This window comes from Ctenopharyngodon idella, chromosome 19 (assembly GCF_019924925.1).
Source record: "Ctenopharyngodon idella isolate HZGC_01 chromosome 19, HZGC01, whole genome shotgun sequence".
Lineage (NCBI taxonomy): Eukaryota > Metazoa > Chordata > Actinopteri > Cypriniformes > Xenocyprididae > Ctenopharyngodon > Ctenopharyngodon idella.
This window is the reverse complement of record NC_067238.1, coordinates 23705792-23729674: the sequence shown is the minus strand read 5'-3', so window position 1 is coordinate 23729674 and position 23883 is coordinate 23705792. Positions and strand designations below refer to the sequence as shown.

At 38.9% G+C, this 23883-nt stretch overlaps 1 protein-coding gene across 1 annotated transcript; it reads left to right on the top strand.

The window, feature by feature from the left end:
- Positions 1 to 497: 497 nt before the first annotated feature.
- On the top strand, positions 498 to 21826 carry zbtb10 (zinc finger and BTB domain containing 10). The gene is made up of 4 exons (XM_051871651.1): positions 498 to 2214; positions 9823 to 10744; positions 17121 to 17296; positions 18960 to 21826. The coding sequence occupies exons 1-4, from the start codon at positions 1558 to 1560 to the stop codon at positions 19257 to 19259; spliced, it is 2055 nt and encodes a 684-aa protein (XP_051727611.1). The 5' UTR covers positions 498 to 1557; the 3' UTR covers positions 19260 to 21826.
- Positions 21827 to 23883: the final 2057 nt, after the last annotated feature.

The window sequence follows — 23883 nt, the reverse complement described above, 5'->3', positions numbered from 1 at the left end:
AAAGAAAAGAAAAGAAAAAAGAAAAGAAAAGATTTCTGGATAACGAGGAAACCATTAATTTTTTCACCTGGCCAGAACTAATATTAAATTGTTTTCCTTTATTTAGTAAATAAGACACATTCTACATTTCTAATTTCGGCATGATAGGGATAATTATCAGGATGGGCACAGGGTGGGCTCAAAGTTCCTAATTTACCTAGAGTCAGACCAGGCCCGCCCAGATGAGAAAGTACGAGGCGCTTATTGCTGGCTTATATATCGCCAATCATGTTGGTACTGTAGGAAATTACGCCACCCACTGGGTGACAGGATTTAATCCTACAGTATATTTTATGCAATCTATTTTATACTTTTATTTATTTATTTTTTATTTTTGTGGATGTTTCTTGAACCCCCACATCATATAGGCTTCGCCTATATGTATAAATACGACTAAAACTAATCGTAAATATAGATTGTAAAAATGTTTACATCATTATGTTGTATAAGAACATCTCCGTTTCCATTCATTTAACTTTCCATTTCCATTTCAACTAAAGTAAATGTGTTTCAACTCGATTTCATTCATCAGTAGGCTATAAAATAATTCAAAGTGTTTGAAAGTGCAATGAACTTCACTGGGGGATGTAGGCTACCTTGTTCCACTTTGATTTAGCCTAATTAAAAAGGCAAATTTTACTTAATGAAGCAATTAATTATGCGGCAGCGTAATTAAACTTGACTCTTATTGTTTTTTTAAATTTACTTATTTACAGTGTATAGCAAAAAAACAAAAAAACAAAAAAAAAAACAAATATATAAATATATATATGTGCGCGTGTGTAAAGACAAATTAAAAGACCGTAAATCAATGAAACTATTTTGCCTTTAATTCAAGCTCAATAATTTAATATAGCCTATTTTAACGGAGTTAAAGTTTCTAGATTTCACGGAATTCATAAAAATGTATTAAAATAGTGAATTAAAAACAAAATTTACAACGGTGACTCAAGATATTGATATTTTAAAAAAAAACATCAGTCCATCTCCGTCACTACCTGGAAAATACACCTATGCACGCGCTTATTAGAAGTCCAACCAGCCCACCTGTCCCGATCATCACGACTCGCGCGACAAACATGGAGCGACGTCTTTAATGTCAAGCACAGGGGAGGGCGTGAAAGGGATACAAGGACTTATTGGTTCGAGACGTGTAGCTCTATAGATGAAAAAGCATGCGGAAAATGGGTGCAGTCATCGACACAAAAGACCCCTGGCTGTTCGTCGTCACCCCCATCTTCCTTTAACACGAGCCCCCCCTCCTCCCTCTGACCGAGATGCATTGTGGGGGAAGTCGTTGCCATTCGACCTCTGCGGGGCCTGCGCGGACGCAGACAGAACCCTGAAATTCATTATGCCTTTAAAACCCCTATTTATTTCCGCATAACCTACATACTCTCACCAGGAGGCCGGAGCGCAGAAAAACGGCTCGTTTCATGCGGAATACTTTATTTAAAAGAGCTGCGATCGGATTTTTGTTTTGTTGAGAAAGTGTAGATTGTAATTTATTTCAAGAAAATGTCCGGAGAGCGAAGCCGCAGGTCGCTGGCTTTCCGAGGAGGTGGATTAGCCGTCACCGGTGCCAGTGCCGTCGGAGGAGGCAGCAACGGCAACAGCTGTGAGGCCCCGGCCTGTCAAGACCGACATTTAAACGGGAACAGGCCGGATCAAGAGGACGATAGGGATTTGGGGGCGAAAGGACCATCGCTGGGGAAAGTCGAGGGCGGGGGGTCCGTCAGCGACAGCACGGAGCCGGAGGAGGACGAGGACCCGGAAGGGGGCAGTTGGACAGCGGGAAAACATCATGACAGAGGCGCTTTAAACAGCGTAATGGTGAAAACCGAGAGCTGTAAGTGGGCGACCGGCAACGGGGTGAACCGGGAGGACGGTAGCACGGGAGAGGCGGAGGAAGCGACCGCTAAAAAGCCGCTGCTGGAGATGAGACCTCAGACGCTGCTGTTGCAGAAACACTCGCTCTTCCAAGACTCCTGGCTGCAGGAGTTTCCCTGGCTCAAATTCAGCCAGGAAACAGGACTCATGTCTTGCTCCTGGTGCCATAACATCGCCACCAACAACAGCGACGAGCTGGTAAAAGGCAGTCGGAATTACAAACGGGCCTTGCTGCTGAGACATCACCTGTCCTCGGAGCACGGCAGGAATGACCCGACCAAACAGGTACGTCTACACTGCGATATAATGGAGACGGGGACAGGCGGATATGCGACGAAGCCGCGTTGTGCTATTCGGTCTTTAGTTAACAAATGCCGATGTTTTCCATGTCTTTTTGGAGCGGGAATGCTCTTTTTGAAGTTGTTTAGTGAGCAGACCTATTAGCTCGCTAAACAGCTTCGGTTAGCTGTAGACTCAGGTCGGAGGTAGCAGGTTAGCATGTGTGAGCTAACTGGATCAGCGCTGTCAGTTAATGAGATGAGCTGAAAGACCCACGACTAGGTTATTTAAAGCATAAAAATCGATATTTGAAACCTTTTATAAACTGGGCCGCCGATAATAGTTGGGTAATCGCAATTTTATGTGATATAAGTTTCTATTTAGGTGGTTTTGTGGAATTTTATATCGGATATTCATTATTAAATAGACCAGAAGTATCATAAACGAGATTGTGGCTCAAAATGTTGTCCTAGTTTGTCACTGTTTCCTGCATTGCACTGTAATTATCAACCCTGGTTGTCATGGTAACTAACCTGATTGCCACAGAGGTCACACAATAGCAAGGGCTTGACCCTGCTACCTTTGGGGAGCCGCACCCCTTCCCAACCCCCTCGCTGTAAAAAGTGACCTCTGGCACATCTCACCCTCCCCTTTTAGGGCACCTAAATTAGAGGCATTGTGTTAGGTGACTCCCCAAGATCCATAGATAGTGTGTGTCACTTGCTGCATTGGGCTGGAGTGAATTATGTCGCCTGTAAAGACAGCAGTGCCTGATATGTGCAGGCCACTGCAATGAACAGAATAAGATTAGGGTTGAATAAATCATATCAGCATCTGAGAAACACTTTTTGTATGTATAATGCACTGTAATAGTGACATATAATTCATATTTGATTTAGGTGCATTTTATATTCCCAATCATGTCATTTCAGATAAATTGTTATTGATCAATTTTTTTTATGCATTTCATTCCTAGTCTATTATCAAGCCACAAAATGACAGATTCATATAATAAATCTATATGTTGCCATCCAGGAGATGCTGTGTTCCTGGTTTTTGCAGTAGAATCCCTTAGGATTGCGTTGTATGATAATGTCTGTCTAATCAGGGTGACACAGAGTGTTCCACTAACTCAATTTATACCCCTCACTAATTAGGAAGGAAAGGAGAGATTACTGCCTCCTCCCTAGCAACAGAGGGGTTAAGATGCTACAACAGATCTGAACCCTGTTATGCTTTCCTGTTTGCTCGCTTTCAAGTGACCTCTGACAGTCAACCTTTTTACAAGACTTTTTTGTTGTATTCTACATAATATGTGGAGTAAATGTGCTAGGCTACATTTATTACACTGAGATACATATACACGAATACATACACAGCTGTGATTTTATATTAAGTCATTTATACACATTTTTAATTCAAAATTCGGTGACATTCTCAGACCTGCAAACTGTACGCATTTTGCGTAGCAGGTACGCATTTTGAACTCAAAGTATGCTTGCACGATTTGCGACTCTAAACTATGCAAAAAGCGTTCAGTACACTACTCAAGCAGGAGGCATCGGCGTAGCCTGCCGAAAAGCAAAAGAGGAAGAATTTGAGTAATAACTGTACTGCAAAAATATTTTACAATGCATTGCCAACATAACTTTGTTGTCTGAGCTGCATCAGTGGTCTGTGACCATCTATCAGCACTCATCAAAGTCAGAATGATTGAAGTGGTAAATCAAATCAATGAACTGTTCACAGAAGCCGAGCGATGAAGTATTAACGGTTAAAGAGTGTGAGGAAAGAAGTAGCTGAACATTTAATATTTTACAACTGTTTCATGATGTAAATGTTAAATGACCTAAAGTAATATGCAGGGATGTTTCGTCATTTTTAGTTGAAAATATACACGTGGTTCATAACGCATTAACGCAATGAGTGTGTTTTGAGGAAGTTTCTTCCCTATTGTGACGTATATTTGAGTGAAACAGAATCTCGAACAAGAAAGAATGAAGGGCGGGACTTGATTTTGTCCATCGGGAATTGATCGTTGTGGTTTGCTATTGCTGTGATCTCGTGTGAGTGACAGATTGATCCCGCCCTCGCGCCAGTAAACGTGTCATCAGAGAAGAGATGTCGTTGTAAAAGGGAGGGGAAGTTATTTTAATAAAGATAATGAAGGCACGTGAGTTAACACGCATAACCTCGCACACATAAATCATTGCAATATTCCATTTAAAAAAAAGAAAAAAGAATTCCCATTTTGATATCTTGGTGAATTTGAAATAAAAATATTATTTGAAAATCGTTCAAAAGCATTCCTTTACAATAAATTTTTGTTCTTTGGGCTGGGCTGTATGATGGGATGTCATGGTTTGCTCTGTTGCAGTATAAAAGTCCACCTAGCACAGGACTGCTTAAAGTTTGATAAAGAAATGTTATACTAATATATACTATTTAATATTTAAAAATATATATTTCTGATTTACTTCTGATTTTGTCATTGACCTCTCAGGAAATAAAGAGTATGATAGCGTACATGGAGATCACGAGATTGTGGATGAATAGTATCTGTCTTAAAGTAGACTAATTGGGCAAAACATTAGGATGTCTGCTGTCTGGGTAAAGAAAGGCTGTTCTGATCGGTCACATCCTCCAATAGCCAATTTCATAATTGTGATCTATTATGTTCCTCAGTGCAGTGACTGTCCGTCATAATGGGCTAAATTTCTTCACTGGTCCATATCAAACTCCCGTAATTCAATTACCCCTAAAGAAGGGTATCTGGGTTGCCTCACTCTCTAGTCTGGACTTCACCCTCAAAGTATTTAGCCCCTCTTCCCGTTATTAGTGAGCTCCAACGAAGACGAGGGTCTCCACCCATGTACTGTCTGCCGCTGTGAGAGATGTGTGTATTGGGAGGCTTGTTGTGTTGTTGGTGCTTGTGGTTGTGCTGGTGGGGGAGAATTCCCAGGAATTTTGTATCGATGAGCCCTGCTCTTTGTTGGGAGGCCCAGATCCTGGCATTCCCCTCCCACACCTTGGGTCAAGCACACTGCTGTATTGTTCATGCATCTGGATGAGGGGACCAGGCGCTGGCCTCAGGGGCTGGGATGGCTCAGGAAGACTATGCGCAAGGAAAACAAAACCGCCGTCCCTGTTGTCTGAGGCACAATGTCCCCCTAACATGCCACTTGTGTAGTGTATTCTCACTGCAGCCCTAGTAGGTGATAAAGGCATGGCTCGCTCTAGCTGAAGGCTATGTGTTTAAATTTTGGGGAGCTATTGTTGGTTTACGGTGAATGGAACATGTTGGAAGTGTACAATAGAATAATGGGTGTTGGCAACTCATCGCCTGAAGAGCTTTAGATGGCTGTCTGTTCAACTGCAGCACAGGAGAACGGCAGTGGTATTGGTGGTGGTTGTATAATGTTCCTGTTTCACATCAAAATGAAAGTCTGGGGTGGGAAACCAGAGAGAGAAACCACAGCGAGTTTCGTATACGACGAGTTTTATCAGAAAAGAACCAGTTTCCTAGTTTCTTTGATGTGTCTCATTCTGAATTTTTTTTTTTTATGTACACCATTCAAAAGTTTAGGGTCGGTAAAATTTTAAAAATGTTTTTGAAAGAATTCTCTTATGCTCACCAAGGCTGCATTTGGTTAAAAATACAGTAAAAACAATAATCTTGTAAAATATTATTACAATTAAAAATAAGATTTCTGTTTTAATATATTTTAAAAGGAACCTATAATGCCCCTTTTACAAGATGTAATATAAGTCTCTGGTGTCCCCAGAATGTGTCTGAAGTTTCAGCTCAAAATACCCCACAGATCATTTATTATAGCTTTTCAAATTTGCCTCTATTTGGGTGTGAACAAAAACACGCCGTATTTGTGTGTCCCTTTAAATGCAAATGAGCTGCTGCTCCCGGCCACTTTCCAAAAGAGGGCGGAGCTTTAACAGCTCAAGCTTTGGTTGCTCAACAACAACAAAGCTGGAGAATCTCACTCAGCCAAAATGACGATTGTCGGTAACAGTGTTCAGCTTCACATTGTTTAAACCAGAGTCGGACACTGATGGAGAGACTCAGGAAGAAGTTACAACTTTTAGAATGCAACTGGACATTTCTGAATGGTTAGTGGATAAATTTATGTAGTTGCTGTGGAGTTGATTCAACTCATCAACTAGCATGTGCCGTCATGTTACTCTTTTGTGCAAATCCAGAGTTGAATTGATCCTCGTTTGTGAAGCAGTCTGGCGTAAAATGACGGCATGGCAACAACACTCTACTACAACAACCCTTCCTCCTCTCTAAAGCAGCCCAACATGGCCTCGCCCCCTTTTTTGCGTGGTCTCGGGGGCAGGGTTTATGTAAATTTTGGGGTTTGTGATGTCGCCAACCTAGGAAGAAGCTCGTTGTAGTTTGTTGTAGTCCTTAAAAAGCAATTTCTGTAAAAGAAAATATCTCCCTTTGCATTGAACTTTGAGCATCGTAACTTTGCAGATGTTTTTTATGCTCAAACAGCAACATTACACACTAACTAAAGTTAAAAAAGTGAAATCATAATCAAGGACCCCTTTAAAATGTGATGTATTCCTGTTATGGCAAGGCTGAATTATCAGCAGCCAAAGTGATACTTTTTTTTTTTTTTTCAGGAATCTTTGATAAATAGAAAGTTCATAAGAACAACATTTTTTTTTTAAATAGAAGTTTTTTGTAACATGTCTATTATTAGTCTCACTTTAGATCAATTTAATGCATCCTTGCTGAATAAAAGTATTAATTTCTCTTACTGACCGCAAACTTTTGAACATTAGTAAAATGAAGAGCAAACATCTAAGGGTTTCTCATAATATCCAGTCAATTATGAGTGTAAAAAAATAGTCTGAGAAACACAATTAGCGTTAACCATATGAGATCACAATTTTGGTATTTATAGATATTGTAAAAGTAATGTGTTTTCCTTTCATTGTACAGTTTGCAAAGTTGAACGGTGTTCAAAAAGAGGAATGCAAATGACCCATTAGCAAAACTGTAGACAATAACAAACATTCAATTTAGAAAAAGACCACGTCAAATTTCAAACCATCACCACAGACTCAATTTGACAGATTTTAATGGGGGGAACCTTCACAAAGCATCTGTTCTCTTGTAGTGCGTTTACACGTGGCACATCTGGAGAAAGGATGAACTGCGTCTGAGTATATATGAGAGAACGAAAGGGAGAGAAAGAAATGGAGGTTAATTCTGGACTAGTAACTATGTCCTGACACCCACTTTCGACTGCCACCTCATCTGTCCTCTCACCATTGCTTAGCTTGGCACACAGTCAGGCTCTCTCTGGATAGGGTAGACAGAGGCGAACAATAGTGGGGACATTGTGACACCACAAAAGGACGTTCATTCTCTCCTAACACCCCGTTCCTCCACCTCATCCTCATTCTTCAAACCTGCTCTCCACCAGACCCCTCCCAACTCAACAGTGCTGCCATTTAGACTATTACATTTTAAATAGTTTTCAGAAAAATGAAAATTCTCTAATCATTTACTCACCCTCATGTCATTCCAAACCCATATTTGTCAGTGCAACCCAAAAAGAGATTTTGAAGAATTGCCTTATTGGACACAGTTCTCATTCACACTTACTGTGTCACTTTTATCTAAGAAATACACAAAAAGCGGTTTTCAAGCAGGTTCCCCAAACACGCCAATGTCTGCCATTGTTCGATAAAACAGACAGTACCATCCCAAACTCAGTCAGTGTTGCTGATCAGAATGCTCAAACAGAGAAATGGAATGAAAGCGCCACTGAGCCACAGTGTTTACACAAAAAAATTACACACTCAAGCTTTAAATTTCAGTCTGCTCCTCACACACAGCTATAATATGACTTCAGAAGACTTGGAATACAGTGCATAATTAATATGGTCTACTTTTATGGTGTTTTCCTTTTCTTGTCATTTTGGAAGCTTGACAGCTCCTGATCACTATACACCAGGGGTGCAATGGTTCAAATTACTTACGGTTTGTTTTTTATCACGGTTTTAGGGTCACGGTTACGGTACGGTTCGGTATATGCTATGTTCAGGGAAAATAAGACAACTGTTAAATAAATATAAAGAAAATAAGAACAAATAATCAAACTACAAGCAACAACACAAATAAATACAATAGAGCAAAGATTCAAATAAAATAAACAGTTCTTTTCAGGTATCTAACAGTAGTTTTTAGGTACAGAAAATGAATAAAGTAGTCAAATACAAAATAACACCGTATTATCTTCACTGTATGAATTTAATAAAGATTAATCATTATTGAAGTTACAAAAGCTATTCAGTCAAGAGCAGTGAGTGATTTCTTTGTCGTGTTGTTTGATTAACATTAAAAACACAGACTGCAGGAATATTAGGCTTCTTTTCCTTAAGACATAATTCTTTCTTACCCCTAAGTACATATACTGTTACACATACGTTGTCTTTCTCGACTGTTCACTTAAGACATAACCGACTAGGATACTCGCTAAGATGGGCATATTGACATAATTTTTGTGTGAATTTGTCCGTTCAAGCGCAAGACTTTGTTCAGACTAGACGTTGCTATTTTCAACAAACCATATTATAGATTCATCGTCGGATTTGAGAAGTTTGGGTTCAGTAAGATTTTTTTTTTTTTTTTTAAATAAATACTTTTATTTATATAATTTTAATGGTATTTCACAGTATAAGAGGCTTCTTTTAAAAACATTTAAAAAATCTTACCGACCGCAAATTTTGTTTCATTATATAGCAAAGAACAGCTTGAACATTTTCCAAATGTTATCTTTTGTGTAAAAATGAATCATACAGGTTTATATGAGAGTGAGTAAATGAGTAAATTTTAATCCAGATCTGATTTTTAATTCCAGTTGTATTTTTGTAAGTCTTTTTCAATCTTCATGAGTAGTGTGCTAGGGAATTGTAAGTGTTTTCTTCACAAAGCTTCAGTGTAGCACTAAGCAGCAGTGAACAATGAGCCTGGAGGAAAGGACTGGCATTGTGTGGAGAAATGGGGTTGCGCTCTCTCTCTCTCACTCTCTGACTACTGGTCGGGCTTGCTGTAGCTGGATCAGGCTACAGTAATAACCCCATCTACTAGGACAAGTGTGGAGGAGGGGGCTTGGAAGGCCTCCGCCCTGAGAAACAGATTTAATCTGAATTACTCCAGCAAAAAACCCAGCTGTGTTGTAGGAGGGGAAAAATGTAGGGTGATGTAAATTTCAGCGTGGATTAGGACATCTGCTTTGCGGTCCAGAAATATATTGTGTAGATTTACTCCCATTGGTAGGTACCAGCCGGTTCTCTCTCTTTCTCTCTCTCTTAATTGTGAGAGCAGATGATGGAGACTGATGGTGGGATGGGATAATGGCCAAATATTTCTCATCTTAAAGAGCATTAGCAAGGGCATAGAGCGTGCGTCCTGTGAGCGGGGGTTTTATCAGTGCTATAGTTCCCACACTATTGCAGCTTTCCAGCCTGTTAAACCAGTTCTCTTGTCGGAGTTGTCACTGTACACCTGCCCTCCACCTTGTGTTTACACTGTAGACTAATGCTGATTATCATTTTTGTTTGTTGTCACTCCACCAGGAGATGGAAAGGCCTGAGGACGTGGAGAGCCCGGAGGTGGAGGACTACAGGAACAAGCCCAACGAGAACTCGTACTGCTACCAGCTTCTGCAGGAGCTGGACAAGCAACGCAAGAACGGCATCCTCTGCGATGTCAACATCATGGTGTGCGGCCAGATGTTCAAGGCACACAAGAACATCCTGGTCGCCGGGAGCCGCTACTTCAAGACCCTCTACTGCCTGACGAAGAGCGAGAGCTGTGACCAAACTACGATCACGCACCTGGATGTGGCGGCCGTGCAGGGCTTTTCCGTCATCCTGGACTTCCTGTACTCTGGCAACCTTTTTCTCACCAGCCAGAATGCCATTGAGGTGATGTCTGTGGCGAGTTACCTCCAGATGACCGAAGTGGTCCAGTCCTGTCGCGCCTTCATCAAAGACGCCCTCAACATAAGCATCAAGCAGGAAGCCCCTGACTCCGTGGTGGTCGACTACAACAAGCGCCGGACGGTGGCGAAAGACTGCCAGGGTGCCGACAAGAAGCCCAGCAACTTCTGGGCAACCAGCATCCTGTCCAAGCTGTCCATCAAGGCCAGTGGACAAGTGAAGGATGAACCCAGCGACGTGGAGGTGTCTGGGGGAGAAGGTTGCGCATTGGGAAGCTCCAGTTGGGGAGGAGAGAACTCGTCAGAGTCCACAGAGATGGAGCCCCAGGGTCCGGGGCCGGTGTTCATCTGGAACGAGCCAGATCCTGGCACTGGGGTGGCCATTAAGAGGGAGGAGCGCCCTGAGCCAGGAAGCAGAAAGCGGAAAAAACAGGCCGCCAAGCGCTTTGTCTACAACATCCCACCTGAGCCGGAAGAGGGTTTCGATGAGGGCATGTTCATCCAACCATCTGCCTCCTACACCAGGGAGGACTTCTCTTACCTCTCAGAGAATGCTGGTACGTTACCCATCATGCCTTTTTCTCCTGTTCAAGCACCTCAATGGCTCTTCAAACCAAGTCCAATTTAAATCATCAGTCACAACAAATTTACGTGTAATTAAACGTAACACAGCCAGCAAGTTTACATGAAAAATGTTTTCATTTCCTTGTTTGCTGGAAGTGTCTATTGAGCTCTTTCAGGTCGTGGGAGTTTGGTTATTTGAATAATGTTGCCGTCATATTGTGTAGACTCATCAGCACGCTTCAGTGCTGTCATTAGGATTGTCATGTATGACAATAGTGTTTTTGGCACCTCTCTCTCACACTCGCACAAAGGCCAGGATGCATTTCTGTAAAGCCTTTGGTAATGGTATAATCAGTGTTTATCAGAGGCTGAATACACAGCCTTGAGGAAGAGGCCATGCCATGTTCCAAATAGCAAGTTATCATACTACTAGTACTATTTGTGAATTTGATATGCAGAGTACATACTGTGCAAATTTTCAACTTGCAAATGGTTTACATTTGACTATTTCAACAAATTTCCAAATAAGTTGAATCGAAAAATGGCTTTTATCAGGGGATGCGATTAGATCTTAGATTATTTACATCAATTTGAATATGGTTACATTAAAAAAAAAAACAGCATGCAGTATACAGTATGCAATTTTGTAGTGGGCCTGATCAAAGACTGTGTACCAAGACAGTTCACTGGTATTGCTATGAATGGGAGAAAGTGCAACAAGCAATTTGGTGGAAATGTCCTGCCTTCTAAATATAGGAGCCAATCACCAATTGGTAAAGTCGTTGCATCACTGCTGCTTCCGTTAAAAGCTCCGGTTCCTATAGAAACAGTCAGTGTATTGAAAATCATGCTTAGGAATGGCCAACCAACCTGAAATGTACACATTTTTAATGCTATTTGAGCATAAGAAACATTTATTGCTGATTTGAAATGTTATAAATATTTGAGTTTTTATTTTCCAATCAAGTAGATAGGAGTTGGTCTGGAGCGAAATCACTGTCAGGAGGCGTTGCAAATACGGCCACCAAGTGACTTTGGCCTAGTAGAAACAGACCTTGAATCAACCTTTTTTTGTTTTACTGTGCCATTATATTATATTATATTATATTCATAATTTATCAAATGCATTAACTTGCTCTGTCTCTGAAATGACTTAATTTCTGCTGACCTCATCAAGGCTGCTTAAGTTTCAACCATAGACTATAAAACAAATGACGTAGTGTCCGTGACGTCACCCGTAGGTTTCTGAAGAGCATTTTTGAAACCCAAAGTGGGCAGAGCCGGCCGTCGCCATCTTGGCAGTGCGTCACCGCGCGTCACTCCCGGATAACCGAAAATGTGCAAAGAGGCGTGACGTGACGGCTAACAGACAGCAGACAAACGGCTAGTAACAGTAGCGCAATCCACCTGTCACTCAGGTGGCCACGCCCTTAATTATGAAGAACTTTAAGGCCTAATATAATTTAAATGGATATATAAAAAAATTCACCCCCCTCACAGTTGTCATGAAGGGCAACATTAGCTATATAGACCAAAAACACTTTTTGTACCAGGCTGTAAACATTTTTTTTCTGCTGTAAGGTTTGGCATTTTAACATGTGGGGGAGGGGTCTATAGGATTGACTCCCTTTTGGAGCCTGTCTCTAGTGGCCAGTCGACGAATTGCATTTTAAGTCACTTTCGTGTTGGATTCAAGAGAGAGACCGGAAGTTTGCCGCTTGGTTTCAACCAATAGGTGTCGGCAATGTTCAAGGAGGCGAGTATTTCTTTTGACCTCAACACTTTTCATGATCCAAACAATTCCCATCCTTCATTTTTCAGTAAAATTAGTTGCATATGTTGTTTTATCTTGGCTTTAACATAGTTTTTACAGGTCACTCACTGTTACACTGTTGATTTTTCTGTGTAATTATAAAGGAGTGTTTCAAGATTTCCTGCTAATTCCAGAATTTTAAAAAAAAATCCACATAGCGGATGTTCAAAGCATAAGCTAACATCCTTTCTTTTCAAGCAGGAATATCTCTTGTAATTCTAAAGCACATTCTTACACGTGCGCACACGCACACACGTCTCAACCTTCAGCTGTGGCAGGCAGCCAGCCAAGGTCTCACATTATGATTGCTTCTCCTCAGGCCCTGTGTAGCTCAGGGCCGCAAGACCATCTTCCCTTTTTAATTAGAGTGGCCAGTTCGTTTTCTTCTGCCCTTATTAAGGGAGTCGACCCTCCCTCTGCCTCATACCACAAAAACCTGCGTAATCTCCAGTCTGCCGAGCTGTCATGCTTCAAACTCTCTGCCCCCATTAAGCAGAGCAGCGTGTGGTATAGTATCATGTCTTAAGTGACACGGTTCTGAGAAGAGGCTTTCTCTCGCCGTCGTCGACTCCTCTAATGCAGGATAATGAAGTAAAGCGGAGGAAACGGTACCCTCAGGCTTCCTAAACGCTCTCAAATGCACTTAGCTCGTATTCCTGAGGGCACTTAAATGTGCAGAACTGACGGCTCACACCTGAAAGGCATGTGTGTGTCAGTGTGTTTGCCTACACATGCCTACATATGCTTACGTACTCGTCTGTGTACTTGCGTCCATGTTGACTACCCACTTCCTTTTTTACACACGGGGCTTTTTCTTGTGAAGGGTGTTGCTTATTGCTTAAGCCTGTCAATTTAACGTGTTAAAGGATCAGTTCACTTCAGAGTTCAAATTTCCTTTTGAAGGTCCAAATTGCAGTTTCACTGCAGCTTCAAAGGGCTCTACATGATCCCAGCCCATGAATAAGGGTCTTATCTAGCGAAACAATCGGTCATTTTCTAAAAAAATAAATAAAAATGATATACTTTTTAACCACAAATGCTCGTCTTGCACTGCTGTGCGATGCACCATGCATTACGTAATCACGTTGGAAAGGTCACGCACGATGTAGGCGGAGACTGAGAAATAATTAAATATGGTCATTATACCATTGCTAAAACATCTAATGGTGGCTTAAGAGTGCAATATGTAAGATTTTTGCAGTAAAATATCCACACATGAGTATTTACAATATCCCAAATGTTTCCAACTATTTGTAAATCGTGAGAAAATTGCAGTTTTAACCAAGGCTTCGGGACGTGCAAGGAGTCACCTGTCAATTGCGTCATACCCGCGTTAACCCTCGGTCTGCCTCAGTTTCCGGATTTATTTTGTAGAAACCATGGAAACACCAAAGATGCTTTAATATATTACACGTTTTAATAGACAAGGCAACAACTGTTTTGATATATTTATAGACAGAAAACTAATTGTTGTTATAAAGCTCAACACGTTTAGTCTTATTGTTTAAATGTAATTTTCTTGATTTTTTTTTTTTTTTTTTTTTTTTTTTGCGAGTAACGTTTTACCATGCCTCAGAGAAAAACACTATTTTGTCAAGTAGCTAACATAGCATAATCAGATGCAGCTTTATTTTTAGTAACAGTAATACAGAATTTACTCCATCATACAATACGTTTTAAAATTAATTGCATGCCATTTATCAACACAAGCCATCCAGCATTTAATATGATATTCTAAAATCAATCTATTTTACTGCAGTTTGTGTCAAACAAACATGTCTCACAGCAGCCGCTGAGCGAATGCACAGAGTAACGTTACAACATCATTTTCAACACTCTCAAATGTATCTAATATGATAAACAGAGCTGTGTTACCTCATACTCATGACCGGAAAAGCGGAAGCAGCGCCGGCGACTGTGACATAATAAAAGTTCCTCTGCTCGTGAGGCGTGTGTTGCGCAATCGCTCCAGCGGCCTCGTTCAGCTCCCACAACACTCGGTCCTGCTCTGCTTCATACTACAATAACGTTAATAATCGCATCCATGAACATGATTTCTTCCCGAGTCCTATCCCTATTCTTTTGCACCGTCAGTTGAGGTGAAGACCACATGTCCCAAGATTCCGCGCTCAAACTTGCCGTAATCAAGCTACGCCTTTGTTTTGAATAGGCCTCTAGCAGACAGAAATCCTACATACTGCACCTTTAAGACTTTTGCACAATACTGTATATATCTGTCATACTACAAAACATGTTGCATTTATTATAATTGTATTATAAATATTATGGGTAGCTCCATCCACTGAGAAATCTCATTGAATCAAAACCTCGCGTTTATATATCCACATAGCTTTATATTAGACATCAAATATGTTCTGATTGGCTGTAGTTGTCACGTAGTGTTATTTTAGAATAATTTATATACAATTATAGTATTAATTCATATTTTGAATTAACTAAAAATATAAAATTAAAAGATTTCATTTAAGTTTTAGTCGTTTTTATTTTATTTTTTATATAAATTTCTATTTTGCTTTAATTTATATCTATTTCAGCTTTAGTAATTTTTGTACTTAAACATTTTATTTCATTTAGTTGCCAATATTTCTAAGTTTTTCATCTAATATCAATATTTTATTTTATTTTCTTTCAGCTTTATTTCAATTAACAAAAAAATTTTTTAATAGTTTTAGTTAACCATAATAACACTGGTGTCATGTAGCATTTTCACTTTCGGTGTGGACAGGCAAATTAAATTTTTCAATAAAACTTTTAGTGCACCTGAACGAGCCCTGTCAGTTCTCTCTCACACATCACACAGCAGGATCTGTCACCATAAATGCTTGAGTCCTTTCCAAACAGGACGGTTGAATTGTTAATTTGCGGTAGTGACGCACGCACACACCACCCCCGATTCCCTCTTCTGAGGTGCAGCGCTGCCAGGGGCCGTCCCGCCCTAATCCTGCTAATGCAGCCCAACTATCTCTGCCATTCCAAATATTGACCCAGGCAGAGTGGACCCACTGCAGAGGTACTTACAATGGGATCTGGCGGCTTTGGTCCGCCTGCCTGCTAATCCACAGTGTGTAAGATGATCCACTGTTAGGGCTTCACCCATTTATTTACACATCATATCTCCTTCACACACCCACACAGACACACATTTACAGTTGCTGCCTTACGCAAAGTCGTGATCTTTACAAATAGGCACATATAGTGGTGTGAAATTAACAAGGGCTTATCCCTGATGTGTTACAGTGAGAGCGAACAGTAAGGCCGGAAAGTACGGCAACATCAACACAAAAACTAACCAGAATGTTGCAAGCACGAACATCAGTACCCAAAGAGGGGTATTGTTTTCTTCAAATGTGGTTATTTAGTTAATTCTAATGCACTTCTGTACTTGCATTATGTTTAGAATTGTGTTTGTAGTCTTGTAAAATGTATCCAATGTGTAGTTACTAGCTAGCAGAGTTTGTAAACAAACTTTAAAGTTTGCTTGAGAAAGCTAGATCAGAAAGTTTGCTTTCATGTCCTTGTGTAATTGAGTATATTTTGGGCCTTTTCGAGCCTGTTTCGGCTTCCTTAGGGGGTTAAGGTCAGTCTTGGCAAATAAAGGGTGGGGTCGGATAAAACCTTGAGCCCATTTACCACCAATCTCTCAGTTGTGGCCTAGCAAGTCTCATCCAGCATACTGTAAGATTCCCAGCGAGGAGAGTCTCGCCATTTGCACATCTTGAGCAGTCTCATGACTCAGGCCTGGCCATTGAGATTCCAGGTTAATCGTTAACCATTTTAAGTACCGTCAAGCCCAAAGTAACAGATTGAACTTTAATTTTGAGCCTGTCGACACAAACGACCAGCACAGCTGCTGTCGGGCCTCTTTTAGCCCGCAAGGTGGTGTTTAGAGCCTCGATTGAATTCCCAGGTGATCTGGCTCTCATCACCCCCTTGGCAACCTGCTTGACGACCCTTTTGTTTTGCCCATTTTGGCTCAAACAAAGCTGAATCCCCCCCATCCCACATGTTGTAGTACAGACAGCTCTGGTCTAATTGTCACGAGGCACTGTCCCAAGAGAACCCGAGTGTTGGGATGAGTGTTTTCAGCAGCAAAAAGCAGAGATCGCAATTCCGACTATACAGTAGTCTCTTGCAGATAAATAATAAAGAGGAAAGGAATGGTGGCCAGAAGGAAAGAGTTCTTGCTTTTTATACAGCTTGTTTATCAGTAGAAAATTGCATTAGACTAATATAGTTATGGCTTCTGGCATGAGGTTTCCATGGCAACTGGCACACTTTCACAGTGTGTTTTTATTATGTTTTTTCTTTGCGAAGGGTGACACTTGAAGGTGCATACAGACACGTACATGCACTAATTTTCTCTCTCAGCTACATAAAGCTACTTTTTTCATGTCGCAACTGACAATTAGAGCTGAAAATGCGACAATGAGACAATTCTACATCTGCTACTGCCAAATCTCATGCTGAATTGTTTATATCTCAGAAACCGGTGTGAAAAGTGCTGAGAATCTGTTTGTTTGTGTGGTTTCTCCTAGGTGAAGCGCCTGAAAATGCCCTTAATAAGCTGAAGTGTCCCCACTGTAACTACATTGCCAAGCACCGGCGAACACTAAAGAGGCACCTGATCATCCACTCGGGCGTGCGTTCTTTCAGCTGTGACATCTGCGGAAAGCTGTTCACTCGCAGAGAACACGTCAAGAGACATTCCCTGGTAAGACAGAAACATCAAGTCTTGTATGTGGGTGAATCTCACGAAAACATTTTGCCTCAACATCTAAAAAATCGAAATCATCACCCTAACAAACGAATTTTTGCATTGTGACACAATTGCCATGACAGTTGAGTATATTTTCCTCCATATTTTGCACTGATACTGTGAAATATACATATATGTAAATAACGCAATAAAACATGCCAGACTGTCATACAAAAACCAACGAAATATTAATAACTGATTACATTATAGTCAGTGTATGCTTTTTCCTGTTAGCTTTTTGTTTGTTTTTTTCTATGCATGTTTTTGCATAGTAAATTAAAACCTGTAGCTGTAGTTTGGCTTTTTTTTATAATAAATAATTTGTGTCAAATACATTTGTCAGATAAATACCCTAATCAAGTTTAGTGTTTTGTTCTTCCCTCATATTTAAATAGTTTATATTTTAAAAATATAAATTGTTGCCTCATATTTTGATGGTTTCATCAAACTTGTAGGGTAATTAAAAACATATCCCCTTCGGACATCACATTTGGCCAATATTCTGCTTTATTTTATTTATTTATTTATGGGTCATTGACAAATAAAGCTTCAAAAAAGTTTTTTTTTTTATATTTTCAAAACTGATGTAATGCATATTTTTGAGTCATGAACAATGTGTTTAAACAAGTTTCAGTTGTTAAATAACATATCAAAGTATCAATTCATTTTTTAACTTTTTATGTCAGGCAGTACAACCAAATAGTTGTATGTATATATACTGTAGTTGTACCACCTGACATGGAAAGTGTACCAACCTAACCTACCCATACTTGAAATTAGCAGTTTTTACCAGTATTCGAGAGAGAACCTTTTCACTTTGCCACAAGGATCAGTTAGGGTCCTCTAGATGATGCATTATCATGTTTACTTTTATTACCTCAATTCATAATAAAAGAGCCATGATTGCAGTTGTGCCACCCTGACATTTGAGAATATACTAATTGCTGGACAAAAGTTTTTCAATTATCTCAACAGCTTTTAAACTACTACTGATATTTTATAAAATTTGTTTATATGAAAGGTTTCAAACCTAAAATGACGTAGTATTTCGTTGTTATTTTTTTATTATTAAGACACCATTTTAAATAGTTTTCTTAGTCTGTTCATTTGTTCGGATAGATGCACCACTTGACATTTTGGCGGTTTAAGATAATGAAACATAAAATAATTTTGAATTTTTAGTACATTTAAATAGGTTTTATACAATAAAGTGATATATGTCATGAATTTATCAAATTATTTTAAAAGGAAATAATGCACTCGGACACAAAAATATGCATGTCAGGTCATTGACCTATATACGTATATAAAATAGTTTAAGATTACTATTATGTATTTTTTTTTTTATATTAATTATTTTATGAATATTTCCTATATTTGCATATTTCTTATTTGCATTATGGTAATGAGAATTGGGGACTGGAAATGCTTAATTATAATATGAATGTTCCTAAAAATATTCCATGCAAAAAAATAAAGTCTGATTTATTTGACCTGACACAGCCATTCTTGATCGGTTTTGTGAAATTCACCCACAGACTGATTTCTCTCACAATACTCACTAATATAATATCTTGCTTCAGTGACTAATATCCCTGTTCATGACATTCATTTGCAGGTGCACAAAAAGGATAAGAAATACAAATGTATGGTATGCAAAAAGATCTTCATGCTGGCGGCCAGCGTGGGCATACGGCACGGTTCTCGCCGCTATGGCGTGTGCGTGGAGTGCGCAGACTCCCACCAAGGCACGCAGGAGGGTCTGGAGGGCATGCAGGACCTGGAATACGCACGCGACGAAGACTTTGATGAGGCCGTAGAGGGAGACGAGGACATGGAGGCGGAAGAGGGGGAGCCCAATGAGATTGACCAGTCCAACTGCGAGGGTGATGCGGGTACCATCCCCGAGAAGGACTAATTTAGACATAACCTGGTAGAGAAACAAATCAAAATGCAAAGAAAAAATAGCTGGGAAACAATCAACAATTCCAAAGTGCTATCAAACCTCTTTGTTGCACGTCAAGTTATGTCAAAGAGATATATAGCTTTGTTAGAGAGGGACTCCAATATTTAAAGATTGTTCTATGTGTCAGAGTCTGGGCCGTGTGCCTGTCAGAGAAAGAGGTATAATGATATATAACAAAAAAAATCAGGTTTTTCTGTGATGTATTTTTTTTTTTTTTTTGTAGGGGATGAGGGTGTACAGCGTTTTTGAGTTATAATAGGCCAATCATATTAAAAGAAATATTAATTATTTAATTTATGAAGAAAGATATTATGGTCTTATGAAATGATAGAATTAGATTTTTTTTTTTTTTTTTTTTTTTTTTTTAAATGTACGTCTGCTTATTTTCAGTTCATAACTGCGCTTCCTGACAGACCTGATCGTATATTGCTCAGAGGAGGATCTCGATAAAGGAGCATTATAGAAATTCCGCCTACAGGAAGATTTTTTTTTTTTTTTTTTTTTTTTGTGTATGTGTGTTTCCTTTCTAGTTAAATGTTGTCATGAAAATTTTTATGAAATATATAAATATATATATATTTTCCTTTTCCCTGCACAAATCTTGGAACCAAAAATCTGTTTTGTGACTCTAATTGACCACAGCCATATTTATGATTAAGTTATACAGGGCTGTTAGATCGTGCCAAGCAGAACGCACACCAAGATTTTTTGCAGGACACAAAACTACTGAAAATGCTGAGAGAACATAAAGCAGAGAAATATAAGAAGAAGAAAAAAAAAAACAGAAAAAGAGAAAATTATAAAATATAAGGGGAATATATTATTATTGCTAGCTTTATTTGAATCACAGCATCACAGTAACACTTTATAAAGCATTTTGACATTCACTTAAAGCTTGAATTTTGCCAAATGATGGAAACGTTTGGTGCTGTAACGCTTTTATTTTTATTCTTATTTTTTAAAATACTGGACCTACAAGCTGTATATGATGTTAATAATCGTAAAGCCTACTCAACTCAGTTATACTAATCAGCTTTGTATTTTACACTGTTGTGCTAAGGAGCCTATCAGGTATGCTTTTCTGTTTTTAACGTCTTTTCTATTAAATGCACATACATACATACACACACATACATACCATTTGTTGTTGTTAAAACTACTGGCAGTACTTGTATAGATGGAACGACCTGATGTTCTTGAGTTGGTTAGTGGTACTGAGCTTACTTTGAATCACTTGAACGACCTGTGTACCGTTTTTTTTGAAGAATGCAGATGGAAAGAGGTGGTTTGCAATAGACTTCATTTTGGTCCCCCCTTAACATTTGCGATCATTTCGGTTTCGTTTATTTGGACTTTGTCACGTGTCTGCTGAGTGGAAAACACTTTGCTTGTGCTGACGTAGAGCGGAAGGTCTATGAAAATGCATAGACGGGCACTTACTGTTCTACGTTTGATAATTTCTTATTTCCCCAAAGCCGGTCTGGATGGAAATAAATTGAAACTGTTGTGTTTTATTCCATACGGATTTTTTTTTTTTTTTTTTTTTGACATTTCATTATTTAATGCTATATGTGTTTTATTGACTCCAAAATGCAATCAAGACTGTTAATTTTTATTGTCCTACCAAAATCGTTGTTTAATTGTTAAAGATAATGTATAAGAAATCCAGGTAAATATTTAGCGTAGATCCTTGCTTGTGTATGTCATCAAATTTAAATGTTTTTATTCTAAAATCAATCATTCACTTTACCCTTAGATGCATATATTGTTTTATTTGTCCTTCCTTTTGAGGGTTTTTTGTTCATTCATTGTGTTTTTTATTTCATTTTAAGCACATATTTTTTAAGAAATATTGTTTGTGGGTTAATTCCTAGGAGCAGGAGTTTCTGTTCATATGCAGTGGATATATTGAAGTGCTATACTGATACAGAAATCGTCTATCTTTCCCTTTACTCGAGATGAAAGTGTATTTTAAAAGCTGTATAGAAGATCCTGTTTGTATTACTTACCTTCAGATCACTGTGGGAGGGATATTATATAAGATATTTAATGAGTTATGAATTAAATGATGGCAACACCGCTGCAGTTAACCGGTTTAAAAACCTCAACTGGCTTTCACTGTTCTCACCGAACTTCTCTCGTTTATGTTCACGTGCACGTTCACCATCATGTCGGTTTATACTTTTTCTTGTTTTGTCTGTGTATCTGTTCAACTCACATTAATGTACTCCTTAGACTTTATGCTGTATATGGACATGACAGACAAAAAAGGAAAAAAAAAAAAAAACACTACAGATGAAGGTTTTTTTCAGCTGTATTTTATAAAAGCTGTTTCAAAGATGTATTTTTCAACTCTCTTACAGTGATGCAAATGGGGCCACTGGCTCACCTCAAACACAAATCAAATCAGGTTATTCTTTTTATGTTTTTTCAAGAATTTAAATGAATACATTTTCCTTCTCTTTCAATTGTACTACTGTTCCTCTATTATAAATTTTAAAATAAAACTTTGATATTTCTCTGTGTTGTACTGTCTTATTGCACCAATCATAGGAAGTTGTGAGGGTAATCTGTCATATTTATATCAGATTTAACACATGCATGTGGATATGCGCATTTCTAATGCAGATTTGGGTTTTTATGCCATAAAGCCTTTTGTTGAATAATCAGAAAAACACTTTTGATTCTTAAGGGAGGGAAAAAAAAAAAAAGCTCAAATCTGCAATATTTAGTAGTGGCATTACATATAGGCTACGGTCCAAATCTTTTGGGGAAATAAAAATTACTCATACTTCGTTACACAGTTGTATGGTGATTACATTATTTGTGTTTTTCCTGCTCTCTAATCTCAACTTCCTCTAAACACACATGAACCGAACATTGCTAAAAAGTTTCTCAATTATGTTATGAAAGATATTGCAGAATATTTTGTTTATATTACGTCTACTTCATTGTTTATTAAACAAGCGCAAACATGGGCAAAAATGTCATTCTGTTCATCATGTAAATTTATATGAATAAATATTTCTTAACTGTGATGTCAAAGAGAGGAAGTTGTAATGGCAAAACCCCAAAAGTATTAGGTGATTTTGAAGAGCCCAGGATGTTCCTCTTTAATATAGAGCAGGACTGGTGATGAGACATGTATGTTATTTCATACTGTCCTCACTTCTGTATCACACTGCGTTGCCATCTAGTGGCCATTTCCGATATCGTACTTTACAGTAAATTTATTTTCATGGTTTGACGCTATATTTATTTACGCGCTACTTACTTATTTATTTAATTGAGGACATTCAAGTAATATTTTTGATACAATTTCGGCTGATGGATCATGGTCAGTTAAGTTACAGTTAAGTGTACTTACATTAACCAGTAGGAGGGCGGCAGTAGAGAGTCAGTTGTTACAATTACATATTTAGTGTTTGTTCGCTGCTAAAAACACACACACAACACTTGATCTACTGATTTCTGAGATTCTAGTAAGTCTACCGGGTACCTCTATTTATTTTATTACGTTTTCTTTTAATATTGGTAGCTTTAGCTTTATGTACGTGTCGTTAAAACTGTTTGGTGTTATTTCACAGGCTTTATTTTACATTAGCGGTGCATAATGATGACAAGACTATATCGACAGTTTCATACAGTCCCGCTTCTGTCCACTAGATGGCAGACAATTACTTTCTCGCCAACGTCTATCCATCAGGAAGTCCGTGGTTGACTGTTGTTGATTTCTCTTTATTTTATCAAAATCCTGACAGTCTCACCCAGTACCTCTAAAACCACCTGTCCTCAATGCAGAACTAAATACTTAATAAATATATATCTTAATTGTAAAGCAATGGTAGTGCTATGTCCTGACGAAAGTGGCTAATTACATTCTTGTCAACAAACATTCATAAAATCAAATAATATCAAGGTCAACCTTCAAACGGAAGCTCCTCTTTTCATGTTTGACCTCCTACGATATGTTAAATCACAAAGGTGAGTTTTATAGTTTTGAAAATGTTAATTACTTTAATGTTTTCAGTGTATCAACCAAGTAGATTAAGATGATTTCCTGATACATAGTTTTTTCTCTGAAGTGTTTTAAGTTCAAGTGTTTAAGTGTAAGTGTTTTTGAGTTCAGTGTTATACATTTAGTATATATATATATATATATTCTTCATTTGAAAGGTAAATAGATTTTGCGGCCTAAAATTCAATAGTTTTTGTAATATATGTGTAAGTGTGTTTGTTTGGCCAAGTTCATTCATCTGAGTGAATGTTTGTGTATATGCGTGTGTGTGTTTGTTTATGCACGGTGTGTGTGTGTGTGTGTGTGTGTGTGTGTGTGTGCGCTGTTCAAACATGCCCCTGGGCAGCCACACACTGGCTCATTCTGCTGGCTGTGTGAGAATGGATGGCTGCTTTTGTGTGGGTGTCTGTCAGTGCTGTTGTGTGAAGCTGGCCCCATTGTGCCCGACCACTGTCCCTTATTGACACAGGACCTTCTTTTTGCCTGTTCCCATGCTCCGACCCTCTGGCTTGGCCCATCAGCGCCTGAAACCGGATCCACTGAGCAGCGTACCGGTTG